General features: G+C 41.8%; 1 protein-coding gene across 1 annotated transcript; it reads left to right on the top strand.

Moving 5' to 3' along the window:
- The first annotated feature begins 11794 nt into the window (after positions 1-11794).
- Positions 11795-12291, top strand: LOC147453296 (histidine-containing phosphotransfer protein 1-like). Its single transcript, XM_086519139.1, has 3 exons — positions 11795-11940; positions 12030-12098; positions 12216-12291. Exons 1-3 carry the CDS (start codon positions 11843-11845, stop codon positions 12289-12291), a joined length of 243 nt encoding a protein of 80 aa, XP_086375265.1. The 5' UTR covers positions 11795-11842.
- Positions 12292-17139: the final 4848 nt, after the last annotated feature.

Here is a 17139-nt window from a genome sequence, read left to right as displayed (position 1 = left end):
ACATAACCACAAAGTACTCAATTTGACAATATAACCGCCTCAACTTCTTCCCACAACCTTTCTTACATAGGCGGCTGTCCATAACGGACCCACAACAACCAAACATAATCTTTGATAACAAAATATCATGATGCAAAATCTCTATGTTGCTCTCCAAAACCTGTGTAAATGTTGAATTCTTCACTTGTAACCTGTAAATCTACTGTCGAGTGCAAAACTGGACATCTCCTATGCTTGTGTGAGCTGGCTGTTTGCTACAGAAAATTATAGATTTTGGCAAGTATGAGTATGCCAATGCGTCCGGAGTGCCCAAAAACATAAAGATAGACTCCTGGATCACTGTATTCCGATTTCGGGTGAGAGAGTTATGACCAAAAAACCTCTCTTTTTTGTTGTTTTCCAGAGCTGCGGAAACCTATGTATTGACTGTAGCTTCTTAAACTGAGCTCTGATACCACTTTGTAGAGTGCGTAGGTGATGGAGAAGGTAGAAAAGAAGACTACGCACACACACCAACACACATCGAGACACACACACACAATCGTTACCCTGCAGCAGCCATTCAACGAGCTGCTCTTCTCTTCTTCTCTTTGAACTATTATCCAAAGTATATTTACAACATAGTATAGTTAGTGTCCAGCCGCCCATAGCACAATGGACATATTATTTAACATCATATTCTTTAACACCGGACAACCGTCAGGTCTACTGTTCTGGCCTCTGCCTCAGTCTTCCTACGCTGCCTGATAAAGTTGGCCACTTCAGGTAAGGTCTTTCTTATATCCTCTAGCTTGACGGTCAGCTTCTAGATTCTATCACAAATTTTCACCTAAATTTCCTCTTGCTCCTGGTTCGACTGATTGTCAGATCTTGAAGAGCTAGTGTTCTCATACTGCCATTCTTCTTTAGCAGAACTTCTACTCTTTCCTTCCTCTTCCATCTCACCAACTAGTCCATGTACCACAGCTAGCATGGTCTCTGTCATGGCCGGTACTGACTGATCTTTATCAATCGATTGGGCTGGTATCTTTTGAATGACTCTAGCCTAGGAACTTTCTCGCTGCTCTGGCAACTTCTTAGCTAAATCCTCTGTGATTTAGCTGCTAGTTCCCGCTGCTCTTTCCACTCATCTACCACCTTTTCCTTACCCTTGGCCTTCCAAACTTCCCTTTGTTGGGCCCACTTGCTTCTGTTAGAGTTGGCTGGTACTTCTGAAATGTCTAGAATCTCTTCAATGATCACTCCTTTGCTCCTGGTAACTACTCTGACTGCGATTGGCTCTGGTGCCTTAGCCTCAGTAGAAGTTGTTACCGGTGCATCTGGACATACTTTCCATAGGTATATCAATTCATGCTTCTAGTCTGGAAGTTGCCTCTTCCTCTTCCTCTGCCCATTCCTGGTTGGTATCAGCCTCGTCCTTGACCAGTACCACTGATACCTGGTCCTTCTTCTTGGGCTACTTTGATTGGTTCTCTCTTCACTGGTTCAGTGTAGGCAACCACTGATAGATCCTTTCCTTTCTTAAAATGGTAAATTCGGATGCCACAATTATTCCATAGGTGACCGAAGGCCTTGCAGTAGGTACATTGTGGGCATTCCGTGGAGATATGGTCCTTGGATTTACATCTTGAACACCAAGTATCCATCTTCCGGACCGGCTGTCTTGTGTGGCTAATCTCCGCAATCTGCCTAGCCATTTCTTCAATTTTCTTGGTCCATGATCCTTTCTTTGATTTGTCCTTTGTCCGTTCATTGGAACTGCTCTCGGAACTGCTGGACGTTGCACTGGAATCAGAAACTTCAGTAGCCGAAATATTGCTACTGGTCCTTCGCTTCTTGTGGATTTTTTCTTTCTTAGCTTGTTGTTCCAGTTTTAATGCTCGCTGGACCATGTCATTGAATTTCTTTGTAGGGGCTGGTAATTCTTGTTCTCTCAGCTTCTTGCTTCTGAACCCATTCAGAAACCATGCCCTTAATCTCTTCTCAGACGGTGGATCTTGCAGTTGTCTGGTCAGTTCTTTGATTTTTTCTACATTGCTGCGGACTGACAAATTCCGTTGTTTGATCTGATCCAATTCACAGAGAATATCCTCATCTCCTCGATTGTCGGAATATTCCAACCTGAAGACCTTAAGTAATTTATTATATGATCTTAGTTGGCATGCAGGGTAATGGTAATACCATTTCCTTGCTGCTTCCTTCAAGGTTTGTGAAAAGTATTCCCCCCAATCATCTTCATCAATGTTTTTTAGTTCAGCATACTGCTCAAAAGCTTGTATGTGAACATCACGATCATCATTTTTCCCTCCTTTGAACATGGGAAAGGAAATCTTCAAGGAAGCGGAGTAATCATGTCGATTGCTGCTAATTCCACCAGTTCGCTTCTTGGCTTCAGACTGACGCTTGGGAGCCTTCTTGCAGTTGTCAATGTCAGCATCCCAATCAATCTCTCTTTCTATCTCAGTCTCAGTATCCTCTTTGTTTTGTCTGCTAGAAGTTCGGTGACTTCCCTTTCTGCCTTTGATATGCTCATCGTTCTGGCGAGACTGAGAACTCTTGGAACTCTTTGCCTTTCGTGCTTCCCGTTCTGCCCGTCTACGTCGAGAATGACTAGAATGCTGTGAGTCTTGCGCCTCATCAGCCTGACTATGCTCCTCCTGAGCCTCAGTGTCAGTCATTTTCTCTTGCTTGGTATCAGACTCTCTTCCTGACTCCTCAGGAATGGGGTCCACACGATTGGTAGATTTCCAGCCACGATTAGATTTTGGTGCCATTGCTGAAAACTTCAACTGGGAGAAGAGTCTTTCAGTCAACCAGCTTCATCTCTAACCACCGTGATCGCCAAAATGGAATTGGAGCTGATCTCTTGAGACAGCTAATTCCAGTGTTGAAGGATTTTAGCTACTTACATTAGGAAGAGTTCAGACAACAGACTAGACAGAAATCAGTGACCAGACTGAAATATGAATACTGAAATGAGAATCAGACTTAAAGACTTAAAGACTGGAATAAAGTTCAAATTCAGATTCAGAAGACCGTTGAGAAGTCAGTATCACTGGAATATATATATCATGATTGAGATTACATTGAATATGATTACAGAGAGAGAAAGTGTAGCCGATGATATTGCCACTGATGTTCAAGTGCAATTATAGCTCAAAGCGCTAATACAAGTGATAACAATTGCCAACCCGATATCAAAGTAATGGGCCCTATCTATATGCTTTGGGTTTACCGTAGTAATTACTTTAGTAATTACTAAGTGATTCACTGCCCATCTTCTAAGAACACGTTCCCACATGGTGACGCGCCAGCCGTCTACAGGGATGTGAGAAAGCATATTGAAATGTTTGAACAAATACGCGGTTCTCTAGGAGAACACAATGACCTGCATAAGAGTAATGCTTTAAGCCTAACCTTAAGTGGAAAGGATGGGGATTGATATAGGACCCTAAGGGTGGAAGAAAAAACAGTTTACCCTACTCTTAGGAGATTGTTCTTGAAAGAATTCATATGAAAGGGAGTCCTTTGGGGTGTAGCCTCTCAGCCCTAGACAGCCCAACGAGAGGAAGGAGAGTCGGTGAGAGACTTTATTAGTCGTTTAAAGAATTTGAATTCTCGTTGTAATCCAAATGAGCGCATCAACAATAACCAATTTCTTGATAGATCCATTAGGGGATTATGACATGAGGATATCTACAATGTCCTAGTCATTAGAGGTATCACCACTTGGGAAGCAGTCACCACCAATGCGATCCAATTGGAGGATAATTTAATGATTCAAGGAGAAAGAGTGTCTGTTGAGCCTATCTATTAGCTCGCAAGAATCAGGGCATGAGCCAATGACCCTAAAGCCTATTGCTAAGGAGCCAAAAATATTTGAGATGGCTTTAGCATATCTCACCAAGGCTACTCAAGACAGTCTTAGAGACAATCGTGCTCCACAAAACAATCATATGTATCCAAGAAGGGAGCAACAATGGTGCTCAATATGCTATGGACCATATATTACCAGTGAATGCCCTACTTTTAAAGTAAAATTCAATGGGAACTGCAATGCCTATGGGAGGTATGGTCATCAAGCTAAGGATTGCATAGTGTTTAAGCATGAGATGGCCAATAGACCAACCTTAGCATGGACAACACACCTCGAGTTCTTGCATTGATGCCGGCCTCACCTCTTGAACAAACAGCAAAACACATGGTCGCTAGGGCCCAAAATGTTGTTCAAACAACACCCTTACCACCTCCAGTGCTAGGACCGCAACCACCACATCCGAGAACCACTTCTTGAATCAAGTGTGTTGTGAGTCATCTATTGCTTGTTTGTAAGGCTATGAGGAAGATATAGATCCTAATATTGCCTATGGGATGGATGTTCTTGAAGAAAGTCCACAATATTACATGGAGGACTATTGGGGACAAGTCAAACCTGTCTATCAAGTAGCTGCTCTAGCGGCAAGAGGCCAAAATATCAATTACACTGCTAAGAGACCACCTCTTCAATGCTATGAGTGTGGATGTCCACATCGTGTAGCCAAGTGTCCTATTAGGCTACAAAAGAGTGCCACACTAATGCAAACCAATCAAGCGAGCACGTCTACAATGCCGATACTCATGTGTAACCGAGGAAGTTATCGAGGAGCCATCACAAAGTACACTGGTGGTACCAGTAAACGTACTCACATGATCGATGCTCCAAAAACAAAATTATATTCTTGAGGAAAGAGACACGGCATCAATTGCCCAATCTCAAAAAAAGAAGAAAACACGAAGGAAGAGATCGCAAAAAGTAGCAAAGTCAGACCCCAGTTCAAAGACCAACATAGGGACTGGTGATGACCCCATATATATGAACGACGCTGAAGAGGATTCTGATTTAGGTGAAACCATGGAGACCAAAACAACCATTAAGATAGAAACCAACAAGGAAGATATTCATGAGCCACAATGGCGAGGATCCTAGAAGAAGATAGGAACTTATCCAAACCCTACAGAGGAGATCGAGCGAGTCAAGCAATTAAGGAGTTTGGTAGAAGATACCCAAAGGGATCTAGAACCAGTACCTAGGCACATCTAGATTACAGACACCGTGTTCCCTACGCAACAACAACCTCACCAAGTCCATAGGTCCTTAGGCATACCTATTGTCGTCCGAGAAGAAAGTGACTTAAAGTCATGGGAAAGTGGGTGTACTCACTTCTTTATGGAAAGAATGTTTACAGAGGGACTACCTGATCCTATCGAAGAAATGGAGATCCAATCTTCCCCACGTCAAGGGACTCAAGTCCAAAAGATGCCGTTAAACATTGCCAAATTGATGGATTTCATGTCTTCAGAAGTTAGAACCACCATCATGTGCAAACTATATAAGGACCCTGAGCTAGTCTCAGCTCTTCGAGCCTTTCTCAATGGAGAGCTGAAGTTTGGGCTACTACAATTTGCACAGATGGATGGAGCTGGGGAGATGCCAATAGAGGAGGAACACTTAGATCCACAACCCAACCTAGATGAGAACCTTGTTATAGAAATACTTGTTAACAAGTTGGGACAATACTTTGAGGGTGATGAATCCAATGCAGCCATACCAATCACTACTAAGGGATTAACCGTGAAGGGAATCCTTGATGGTGGCGCTGGGGTTAGCATTGTGACTAAAAATTGTTGGGAAACTATGGGAAGACCTCACCTTGCAACCACAACCATAGTAGTGAAGATGGCCAATGGGTCTATTGTTAAACCTATTGGGATGCTAGAAGATCTCAAGATCAAGGTATTTGGACATAAAATAAGAGTCACCTTCATTGGTATGGATTTCTCCAAGAAAACTATGGCATCTGAGATGATCTTAGGACGTCTTTTCATGAGGGAAGCAAAAATGGTGTATGACTTGTCTAAACACCATGTCTACTTGCAGTTCCAAGATTCTGTCATTTGAGTGGATATTGTAACTGGTCGAGCACATCCTCTAGGAAACAAATTTATAATTGATCATAGATCCGACAGCATAGTTCACTTGTCCCCATTGTAGTATTGTTACACGTGGAAAGCGGACACTGATGTTCGAGAAGATTCTCCTTATATGGATGTACTACCTGGGATGAGTGAGTCGGACAATGTGGATTGGGTCCACCTAGCAGCAACCATATACACTTGGGGAAACAGGGGGACGACCTGGGTAACACCTGAGGGGGATGAAATGCCCGTAGCCTTAAATATGCTACAAGCAATGCACATAGCTTCTGACAAGACTCATCCTAATGTAACAAAGAAAACATACAAGTGGGTCCCTAAAGCTTCTTTAGCGACCATAGCCAGTGCTAAAAGATAAGAGCCTGGTAAGAGACGTCCCATTCGCCCCAAGGAATGTAAGGAAACATGCCTTTGGATTCCTAAACGACTATTGGAAGCCCAAGGCTACTATCAAGGAAATGATCAAATTTGGGTGGCAAAACGTATATTGTGTTGTTACTTGTCACTTGACCCATGTGCGCCCAATCCTGTAGCTCCAAACCGAATTGAAGATTGCGGAAAGAAAAAAATCACAGAATGCTACACACCCGCTCCAGAGCTAGTTTGGGTACCGAATACAGAACGATTTGTTCCACCTAGCTCAGGAAGGGGGGAGTTCCATGAAGCTTCTAGCTCCTCATGTAATGCATTCATAGAGGCAAAAGCTAGCCTCCACCTACAATAGTGGCCCTAATAAAGCTACAAAGAAATCCACACCTCTCGGTGTTCAAGAATCACACGGATGAACCACTGCAAGTTCAATCCTGGGAGAGTACCTTACCACCCTTGCAACTCGACGAGGAACCTAAGGTAATAGAAAACTACTGGAAAAAATCCTCACCTATTACCAATTGGAACAATTGGTTTCAAAGGGTGACAAGCACATTTCAAACTGTATAATCTACCCAAGAAAGGGGGGATTGTTTGCTCATAGTCATCATTCACTCACTCCCCTCTCAACCTTCTTCCCTGATCTCTCAATCACCAATCTTAGGGAATGTATATAGAAAGCCTTATACTCACAAAAAACAAAAATAATAAAGACCAAGAGAAATTAGCAAACGAGTTTGCACAATAAAAGTCAAAACATTGACCCAGACCTACACATTCACATCCGGTACACTAAAACGAAAACCTATGTCATCAAACACCTTTTATCCTCATCACTCGAGTGATGGAGGGTAGGTAGGATTAGTACAATAGGAGTATTTCTGTTTTAGAGTTTAGTGTTAGCAAAGTTCTTTCTTCCCACTGATGTGCCTCCTACAGGTATTGTTTGTGTTTCATAGTGTGTACAGGAACAATTGTTGGGGTTAGGATTTGGACCTTCATGGAATCTTTCTCTCATTCACACTTCAAATCAAGCGCAGCCATCAACACAAATAGGTGTTTCTTGTCCATTAGCATTGCCCCTTATCTTTTTGCATCCATGTTTGTCCGCTTTAATTGTGATTGGTAGCATAATATTCAACGCATTTGCTTAGTACCAAACATTTAATTCAATGTAATTTTTTGTCATAATCACTTGTCTAGGTTTAAAAATCAAGCAGTCCGACTAAGCTACTTTGACCAAGCTAGGTGTTAGAGATCTGCTTTATACCATGGGGAATGCCTTCCTAATAATCAATGGTTACTTAGGTTCTTAATCCGATTTAGGTAGCATTGTGTGAAATGTACTAGGGCTTTCTATTGGGCTTAGTCCCTATTGACCTTTAGCTTAAGTATTATAAAGGGAGTTTACTAGTGTGATGAGCCTGGGGAGGATAACAGTGTTATATGACCCCCCAAAGTTACAAAATTAAAATGCTGAAAACGAACAAACAAAAAAAAACAAAGTTCCACAATGTAAAATCTTAAGCTGGAAGAGAAATCTCAGCTTGATTGGGTACTTCACTCACATGTATCGCCTATGGTACTAAAGCCCTAGAGGTTCCCAGTGTGGGCGCTTTTCCTTGAAAAGCAAAAAACCCAAGGTATACAAAATAAGCACACACATCAAAATTGAAACAATGTGAAAATACTTTTGGGGGGTCAAAGAAAAGGGAATCAGTCAGGCAATGATTTCATGAAAAATTCCTTTTATCGTAGCTTAACTACAAGGTCTTCTAGGTATAGTCTCTAGTCAACCCTTGAACATGAAATACTTGGCTCTCGCGATTAAACAACTTAATTGACCAGAGAAAATTAAGAAGCTTACCCATGGTATTAATAGTCAATCTTTAGTGCCTTTCGACCGTTAAATTAGCGACCTAGACTTGTTTAATTTTTTACCTTTACAGTTGTTTATGCGTTTGATTATATTGCAATTTAATGTTTATTGCTGACAAAAGGTTTAAAATTCTGTTACCAATCAAATTGTCTGCCTACAGCTGCATATGCTTTTTAATTGCTTATGAGAATGCAATTACTGTGCCAATGTTGTTTGATTTTGCAGTGACTGAAGGAGGCTAAGGACATTCATCTCATATGCTCTTCCACCTTGATGAACGAGCTTCAACTCAATAGCTTCCGAGGACGGAATCTACATCAGGAAGGGGGGCATGTTAACCCTCACGCACATTCCTATCACCTAGGACGGATGCCGTATTATTTATTTGGTAGAGTCAGGTACCGGGCTTGTCGGTCCAATAGGAAAAGGGTAAGGGTGATCTCCGATGAGAGGGGCACTCTAAAACTCGAACATAGAACATTTGGTTAAGATTGGCTACGTGTGGGCACCCAAATGTGAACAAGCGAGCTCATATAAAAGTCAATCTAAACCTAAAAAACCTCATTCTCTCATTTGTGCAATTGAAGAGTGCTCTTGCTCCATCTCCATCTTCTTCTTCTTCATCTCCTTGTGTGTGTGTGTGTGTGTGTGTATATACGTGAGACAGAGAGAGAGAGTGTGTGTGATCGAGCATTACGACAACGGCACAGTGGCGGCGAAGTGGTTGAGCATGGCGCAGCGACGGCTCCTTCTTCTTCGTGGCAAGGAATCCTCCACAACAACAAGCGTAGAGCAACGAGTGATACACCATCGCCATCTCTGAGCTTACTAGTTTAGGCTTGTTGTGTGCTTGGAGCCATTTGTGGCTCGCACACAGTGTATCGGCAAGTTCCTTGCATTGACACATGTAACATACGCGCACATGGAGCTATTATGAGCCATTAGACATCATATGCGTATGAAGTCTCCAGATACAAACTGATCTTTTTTGAAATAACTTGAGCTACTGATATCATATTCAAAAACCTTTTTGAAAAAAACAAAGCTCCAAAGTAGCTCTACAATATTCAGTGTCAACCTTGAACAGCACTCAAAGACCCTTGAACAACACTCAAAGACCCTTTGGGTCATACACTGCTGGTCCGCCCGAAAAAACTGAAAATTCATCTCGACATTTAGGGGTGTCTAAAACTGACAATTGTTAGAAAACGGTCACGATTTTGGACATAGTTTTGAATTTTCCCTAAACAAAGCACTTGAACACATTGAATAATCCGTCCTACATCAAGCCCGGGGGATTCACTATGGATTTTTGTATGGTATCACATGAGTGTACAAGAGGGGGTTTTTTAGAGGCTAGACATAAGCTATACAGTAGGGGTAGCCCCCAAATATTTCATGCTCGTACTATTGCATAAGGGAGGGGGGAACCTACCCCGCGGGGGGAGATATTAAGTGCTTATGCCATGAGACACATGCCCTAACAAGCCAATAAAAGAATTTTTTATATGAGAGTGTTGTTCTTGGTATTTCAAAGAGTTAATTTACTCCACTAGCAAACAAAGATAGCTATACCAATGAGAAGATATGATACCTCCCTATCCTCTCCCTTAGGTAACATCTTTAAGACTTGCTCAACAATCTTCTAGATTTGTGGGGTCGATGCTACCATAAACTTGACTGATCTTCTTGTATGTAGCCACTAGGCATTAATATCTTGGACATTCAAACCCTCATCAGCCTCTTCAACATCATTATCATCAATATCACTATCTACATAGCCTTTGTCTCTACATCTGGACCCTCATTCTATTTATTGTTGTCTTGTTTCACATCATACAAGTCATTCTTCTCTTCTTCTTCTTTGTATGCAAACTCAACATCAACATCAATGGCATGATCAAGAGCTTCTCTTGCACCCATGATACCTGCTTTACATCATTGTAATCTGTAATAATTTTCTCAATCTTTGCCTATGCGTGCATTATTTATTAGCTTTCCAAACTCTTTCTTCTCATCTATATCCTTGTTGTTGTCATTATTAAGGACAACTAGAACTTTATCAGGTACCCTATGTAAAATATTGTGTATGAGGATCACAAGGTCTTCCCTCTCGTGTATCCCTTGAGTTGGGGGGCCCTAGTCATGTGATACGCTTATGTATCACCAAGGCTGACAAGGTATAATAGGAAAATGGATTCTGGCTCCCTCCTCTAGAAACGTGGCAAAAGGAGAATCCTCCAACCAGTGTTTCCTGCACCAACCAACTGTGCGAGACACATAGAGAAAGAAGTTGCTTTGCGTGCAAATGAAGGGGGAGAGAGAGAGAGAGAGAGAGAGAGAGAGAGAGAGAGAGAGAGAGAGAGAAAGAGAGAGAGAGAGAGAGAGAGAGAGAGAGAGTATTGATTAAGGGAAAATTACCAAAACACTCCTCTAATTTGCAAAAAATCCCAAAACACCCCTCAAATTTCAAAAATTTCCAAAACACCCCCAATATTTTGTCACAAATCCCCAAAATACCCTTCAATTTTTCCAAAAATTATCAAAATACCTTTGGTTGTGAGATTAAATTTCTTGAAAGACAAAAAAAATTGTAGCTTTTTGTAAGAAAACTGATTGTCTATCAATATAGGATGCTAAAACTAGAATTTGAGTATGTTACGTCGGCTTTGGGGATGAATTTCTTCATGATTGTTACACATAATTGCCCCTTTGCAGGGTAATTTGTGACAAATTACATGCCAAGCACTCAAAAATGGATCTGAGTGTCAAAAAGGAATAACTAGTAGAAAATCTTGAATAGTCCAACCAAAATAGATTCAAGGGTATTTTTGTGATTTTTGAAATCTGAGGGGTATTTTGGGAATTTCAACAAATTAGAGGGGTATTTTTGTAATTTTCCCATAGCTTAATTTGGATCCCTTTTTCTCTTTGTCTCTCTTCACGCAAGATGTGATTATCTTTCCACACAACATAAACCTTAACGTCTCTTTAGCTGGCTGGGTGGGGCTGGCGATGGAACCTACAAATAGTTGCAGCAATACTCCTCCTTCTCCTTTGACCTCCAGACAACTATGGACTAGGAGCCGCATTTGGATTAAAGACTCTGCTACGCATCCCATAAGATCTCTTCTCTTCACTCGTTTTTTTGGCAAGGAGGGAAAGGTCGCAAGAATCGAAAGCCTCTTGTCTACGGATGGGCTTTCAAAGAGTTTGCCATCGCCATTTGTATCAGTGTTCTTGGACAAGCAGGAGGAGGAATAACTTGAGGCCTTGACAGCCCTTCTACATCCTCCTTCCTTGCACGTCCCATGGCACCTATAAAGAGCTTGAAGCATCGCCCTCCTCCAAGGGGGAAGCACAAACCTCGCAGGCTTCTTTTCAGTGAGTGTGCCATATGGAATCCTTTGTATGGAATCATCAGGATGTTAGATCCATACTTATTTCAAATTTTGTTCCCGTCTGAGCTTGACGTATGGTTGATGTATGGAAAAACTAGGGGTTAACTCCCCATTTTCAAGCCACACACAAGATACAAGAACTTTGTATACTAGTTTTTGAGCACTGCTTACGTATAATATCTTGCAGGGTTTTTTGGATGACCAATTCACAGAACTGCAAATGCTCCAAGATGCCAACAATCTAGATTTTGTGTCTGAGGTTATAAACCTTTTCTTTGAGGATTCGCAAAGGCTTTTAGCCGAGCTCACAAAAGCATTGTAAGTTCAGCTAACATTTTGAATTGCATGTTATGTTTTTCTTCTTAATATTGTTCTTTGGCAATTATCACACCAAATTTTCCATGCAGAGAGCAAGATCCAGTTGATTACAAGAAGGTGGATGCGTATGTTCATCGGTTTAAAGGGAACAGTTCCAGGTCTATATTGTAGGTATGATGGGCATGCGCCCCCAACCAAATTATGCACTTTCAAATTTTTGCATCATCTTTACAAATATATGATGGTTGCCTTATGATGGCTGTGTTTGTTTGTAGTATTGGAGTGCAACGCGTAAAATCTGTATGTATAGATCTCCGTTTGTATGTGGAGGCAAGAAACAAGGAAGGCTAAGAGAAATATCTTGTGTGCATAAGGGATATGCTAAGAACTTTGTGTGTACTGTTTTAAATGCTACTAAATCTTGTCGTTACAACACTACTCTCCATAGAGTTATGGCATTTATACGACGACACTCAGGAATAATTGAGTTTGTGCAGGTGCTTGCAAGCATTGCAACACATCAAAAAAGAGTTCCTTCTCTTACAAAATAATATTGGCGGTTCACTGAAGGTGTGTATATGTGTGGCTTTGATGTAAGCTTAATGTGTAGCAACCTATATGTGAGGGCACAATGGTCATAGGAAAAAATGGGACTTTTCATTCACTTGTGGATGCATATGGAGAAATAAATTATTGCCGTTGGAAGTACCGTTTCGATGATGGACTAATGAAGAAGATTGAATGGTAGTGTACCACTTTTCATGTTGGTGGTTTGTTGTCATGTGGTGTGGCTAAATTTGGATCAAGAAAGCAGTAGGCCTCACTAGACAGGAGCCTACACTACGTCATTCATAGTATTTCGTAGCTTTTGGCGTCACCGATCCGCGACCTAATTTCATCATAACTAGGAATTTACACTTTTAAATCGAAAACTAAGCATAGGCGGGGTATTGGGGCATAATTGTTAAGCATTTAGATGAATTCTGGGTCAAAAACGACCAGGACAAAAATCCACTGTTGTTAATAATCGTGATTTTGGAACTTGACCTAAAGTGGAGTTTGAGACCATAGGCATGTGTGCTTGGGTCTTATAAACTTTTCCTAGAAGTTTCATTACGTTTGGATGTCATTTGATGTTGTAACTGGTGTGATTTGCTGGCCGATGAGCGATTGGCTTTCGGTAATTTCAGTCACTTGAGTGTAGCTTGAGTTAGATGCGAGTTGTTAGTTGTTTTCGGAGAAATTGACAACCTCTTGTAGCCTCTATGTAATAGTCAAGTCAGCTTCATCCCATGGTTTGACAAATTAATCGTGTTTCTCGCTAATACTGCAATAAGATAGGATGGTGAGGTAAAACATGCGTCCCAGATTTGGCACCGTTGTCGAGGATCGAAGAGACCTAAACTAAGGAAAAACACGAGCATCTTGTGTAGTTGTCGTCTTTTGCTATGTAGAGGTAGCTTGGAGGTAATCTTACTTCTGAGTGTTAGGTTTAATGGCCATGTGGCCGACTGCCCATCACTAACTGCCACTAACCCTAAGTGTACAGCTGTACACTTGTGTGAGCCACTAACACTAAGTACAATGTGTATTGTGCCTTAGTGCATAAGATAGGAGAAGAAAGAAAGGGGGAATATGTTAAGTATGGAGCCTGATTTACCCTTGTAATTTTCTGTGGTAAAAGCGCACATTTGTAAGGCCCCCATTATGGGGAGAAGCCATCGTGCGTGAAGGAAAATCACTCACCGGAAACCAAAATTTTCACGGACAAGAATCAGGGGCAACTTTAAAGGCCTCGGGGGCGGACGCCCCCAAGACATTTTTTTCACCGGAATATTATGGCCGGACGGCGGCCGGAAAGTGGTCGGAAAACAACCGGTCGGTTGGCCGGTGTCCGGTAGTCTATGGCCGATGGCCGGTGGTCGGAAGTCAATGGCTGGTGGCCGATGGTCGGAAGTCAATGGCCGGTGGCCGGTGGCCGAATTCAAAAGCGGACTTGTCTTCTCCAGGGCGGCCACACATGGGTGGATTGGAGGGTCCGATTTGGACTTATTCGCACAAGGGGGGCTACACATGGCTGTCTCTCATAAGAGAGGGCAACCCTTTTGGCCTATAAAAGGAGGCCATTTCTACACACATTTCATAGTGTGAAGTTGATGCAACAAGGTGAGTGTGAGGTGGTGAGAGTGAAGCAAGGCGGGAGCTCCATTAAGGGTATAATCCCTTTGTAAACTACTTCTTGTTTTGAAGTACTAAAGCCATTGAGCAACTGCTTTCCCGTGGACGTAGCCCACATTGGGTGAACCACGTATATCGTGTGTACACTCTCTCTCTCTCTGCTCTATAATCTCGTGTATATAAATCTGTCTCTCTCCAGTAAGTAATCTACTCAATTATCTATTTAGCTACGTCTTATTTCCTAACAACTGGTATCAGATCAAGGTTTGCTCATAGCTAAATTATCTCAAGGAAAGGATTCCTTGAATTGAGTGGGAGTTATGGCGGAGGAAGGGAAGCTCAAGATTGAGAAGTTCAACGGCAAAAACTACCAACATTGGAAGATGCAGATTGAAGACTATATCTACCAGAAGGACCTCTATTTGCCACTAGGTGGTCTTGCGAAGAAGCCCGCAACAATGGGATATGAAGCATGGATTTTCCTTGATCGAAAGGCACTAGGAAAAATCCGGTTAAGCTTGGCGTCAACGGTGGCCTTCAATGTTTCGGAGATGAAGACCACGGAGGACTTGATGAAGTCACTTGACGACTTCTACGAGAAAACATCGGCATCCAATAAGGTATTTCTTATGAAGCGCTTGTTCAATCTAAAGATGGCAGAGAATGGTTCAGTTGCAGCACACCTAAATGACTTTAACACAAACATAAATCAACTTCGATCAGTGAAAATCAATTTCGATGACGAAGTGCGAGCTCTCCTTATACTATCATCTCTACCGGATAGTTGGGACAGCCTTGTGATGGCTGTAAGTAATTCTATCTCTGGCACAAATACTCTTAAGTTTGATGATGTTGTGGGTGTTCTCCTAAGCGAGGAAATGCGAAGGAGAAGCACAGGAGAATCATCAAGTACTGCACTATCAGTGGAAACAAGAGGAAGGCTTAAGGAGAGGTTCAAAAATCAAAAGGGTTGTGATCGCTCAAGGCAGAGCAAGTCACACACAAAGTTAGTTCTTGAATGTTGGAACTGCGGCAAGAAGGGCCACGTCAAGAAGGATTGCTGGTCCAAGAAGAAGAAGGAGACAGAGTTTCAAGACAACAAGCCAACATCGGAGGCCAATGTGGCAGGTAAAGTAGAGCAAGATGCTCTAATTCTCTCATTAGACAATGTGTCTAATTCTTGGATAGTAGATTCCGGGACTTCATTCCATGCGACACCACACAAGCAACATTTCCAAGACTACACCCAAGGTAATTTTGGGTATGTATACTTGGGAGATGATTAAGCTTGTGATATTGTCGGCAAAGGTACAGTTTCTGTCAAAACTGCTAACGGAAATGAATGGAAGCTTAAAGATGTTAGGCATGTTCCTTCTCTTCGCAAAAATTTGATCTCTACAGGACAATTGGATGATGAAGGTCACAACATTGCATTCGGAAAAAAACGGTGTAAGATCTCAAAGGAATCTTTGGTGGTTGCCAAGGGTGAAAAAGTCAAGACACTTTACTTGTGTACTGTTAGCACGCAACCTTGAGCTTGTGCAGCAACTAGAGAAGTTGACAGTGCGGTGTGGCACTACCGACTTGGGCATATGAGTGCCAAAGGAATGCAAATCCTTCAAACAAAGAAGCTTCTACTAGGTTTGAAAGAAGTGGACTTAGAGTTCTGTGAAGATTGTGTTTATGGTAAACAAAAGAGGGTAAAATTTCAAAAATTAGGAAATGAAAGAAAAAATAAAAGAAATGAAAGAAATGATCCGACAATGGAGGCGAATATTGCAGCCAAGCTTTTGAAAGCTTTTGTGCTAGCAATGGAATTTGGAGGCAAAGGACAACCCCAAGGACACCTCAACAAAATGGGACTTCGGAAAGGATGAACAGGACAATCATGGAACGAGCACGAAGCATGCGGCTACATGCAGGCCTACCGCTTGAGCTTTGGGCGGAAGCTGTAAGTACGTCTATGTACTTAATCAATCGGTCACCCTCAACGACATTGGATGGGGGAGTTCCAGAAGAGGCATGGACAGGTAAACCAGTGAATTATGCATTTCTCAAAGTGTTTGGGTGTGAGGCTTTCATGCACATAGATAGAAGCATAAGATCAAAGTTAGATGCAAAGTCCAAAAAGTGTTTCTTCATTGGCTATGGAGAAGGAGACTTTGGGTATAGCCTATGGAATCCTGAAGATGGTAAAATCTTAAGGAGTAGAGATGTAATTTTTAAAGAAAAAAATATGTACAAAGATTACTTGGAAAGAAAACAAACAAAAGAAACAGGTGATGAGTACATGGAGCTTGAGGACGGTGAAGACTCAAGGACTGCAAACGGTGACAATGTGCAACAACGTCAACCAAATGAGGAGCCTCAACCTATTCCCCGAAGATCTACAGAGCAAGTAGACCTCCAGAAAGGTTTGTTCCTTTCTTCAACCATCTCTTGATCTCAGATTCTGGAGATCCGGAATCATATGAAGAAGCTATGCAACATGAATCCAAAGAATAATGGACGAAGAGCATGCAAGTGGAGATGGACTCACTACATCGTAACCAAACATGGGAGTTGGTTGAGTTGCCTAAAGGTAAGCGGGCACTTCAAAACAAATGGGTGTACAAGCTAAAGGAAGAAGAAGGTGGGAAGAAAAGGTACAAGTCTAGGCTTGTGGTAAAAGGTTTTTCTCAAAAGAAAAGTTATTGACTTTAATGAAATATTTTCTCCTGTTGTAAAAATGAACTCAATTAGGCTTGTCTTAAGCCTTGTGGCTGCTCATGATCTAAATCTCGAGCAAATAGATGTAAATACGGCATTCCCTCACGGTGACTTAGAGGAGGAAATCTACATGCTTCAACCAAAGGGGTATGAAGTAAAAGGTAAGGAGAAAATGGTTTGCAGATTAAAGAAGAGCTTGTATGGTTTAAAGCAAGCATCACGACAATGGTACTTGAAGTTTGATCGATGGATGTTGGATCATGGATTCACAAGATGCAACTCGGATCACTGCGTCTACACGGAGAATTTGGG

Source organism: Adiantum capillus-veneris, chromosome 8 (assembly GCF_014529385.1).
Source record: "Adiantum capillus-veneris isolate H3 chromosome 8, ASM1452938v2, whole genome shotgun sequence".
NCBI lineage: Eukaryota > Viridiplantae > Streptophyta > Polypodiopsida > Polypodiales > Pteridaceae > Adiantum > Adiantum capillus-veneris.
Note: the sequence above shows the minus strand (reverse complement) of the source record. Positions and strands in the feature narration are given on the sequence as shown.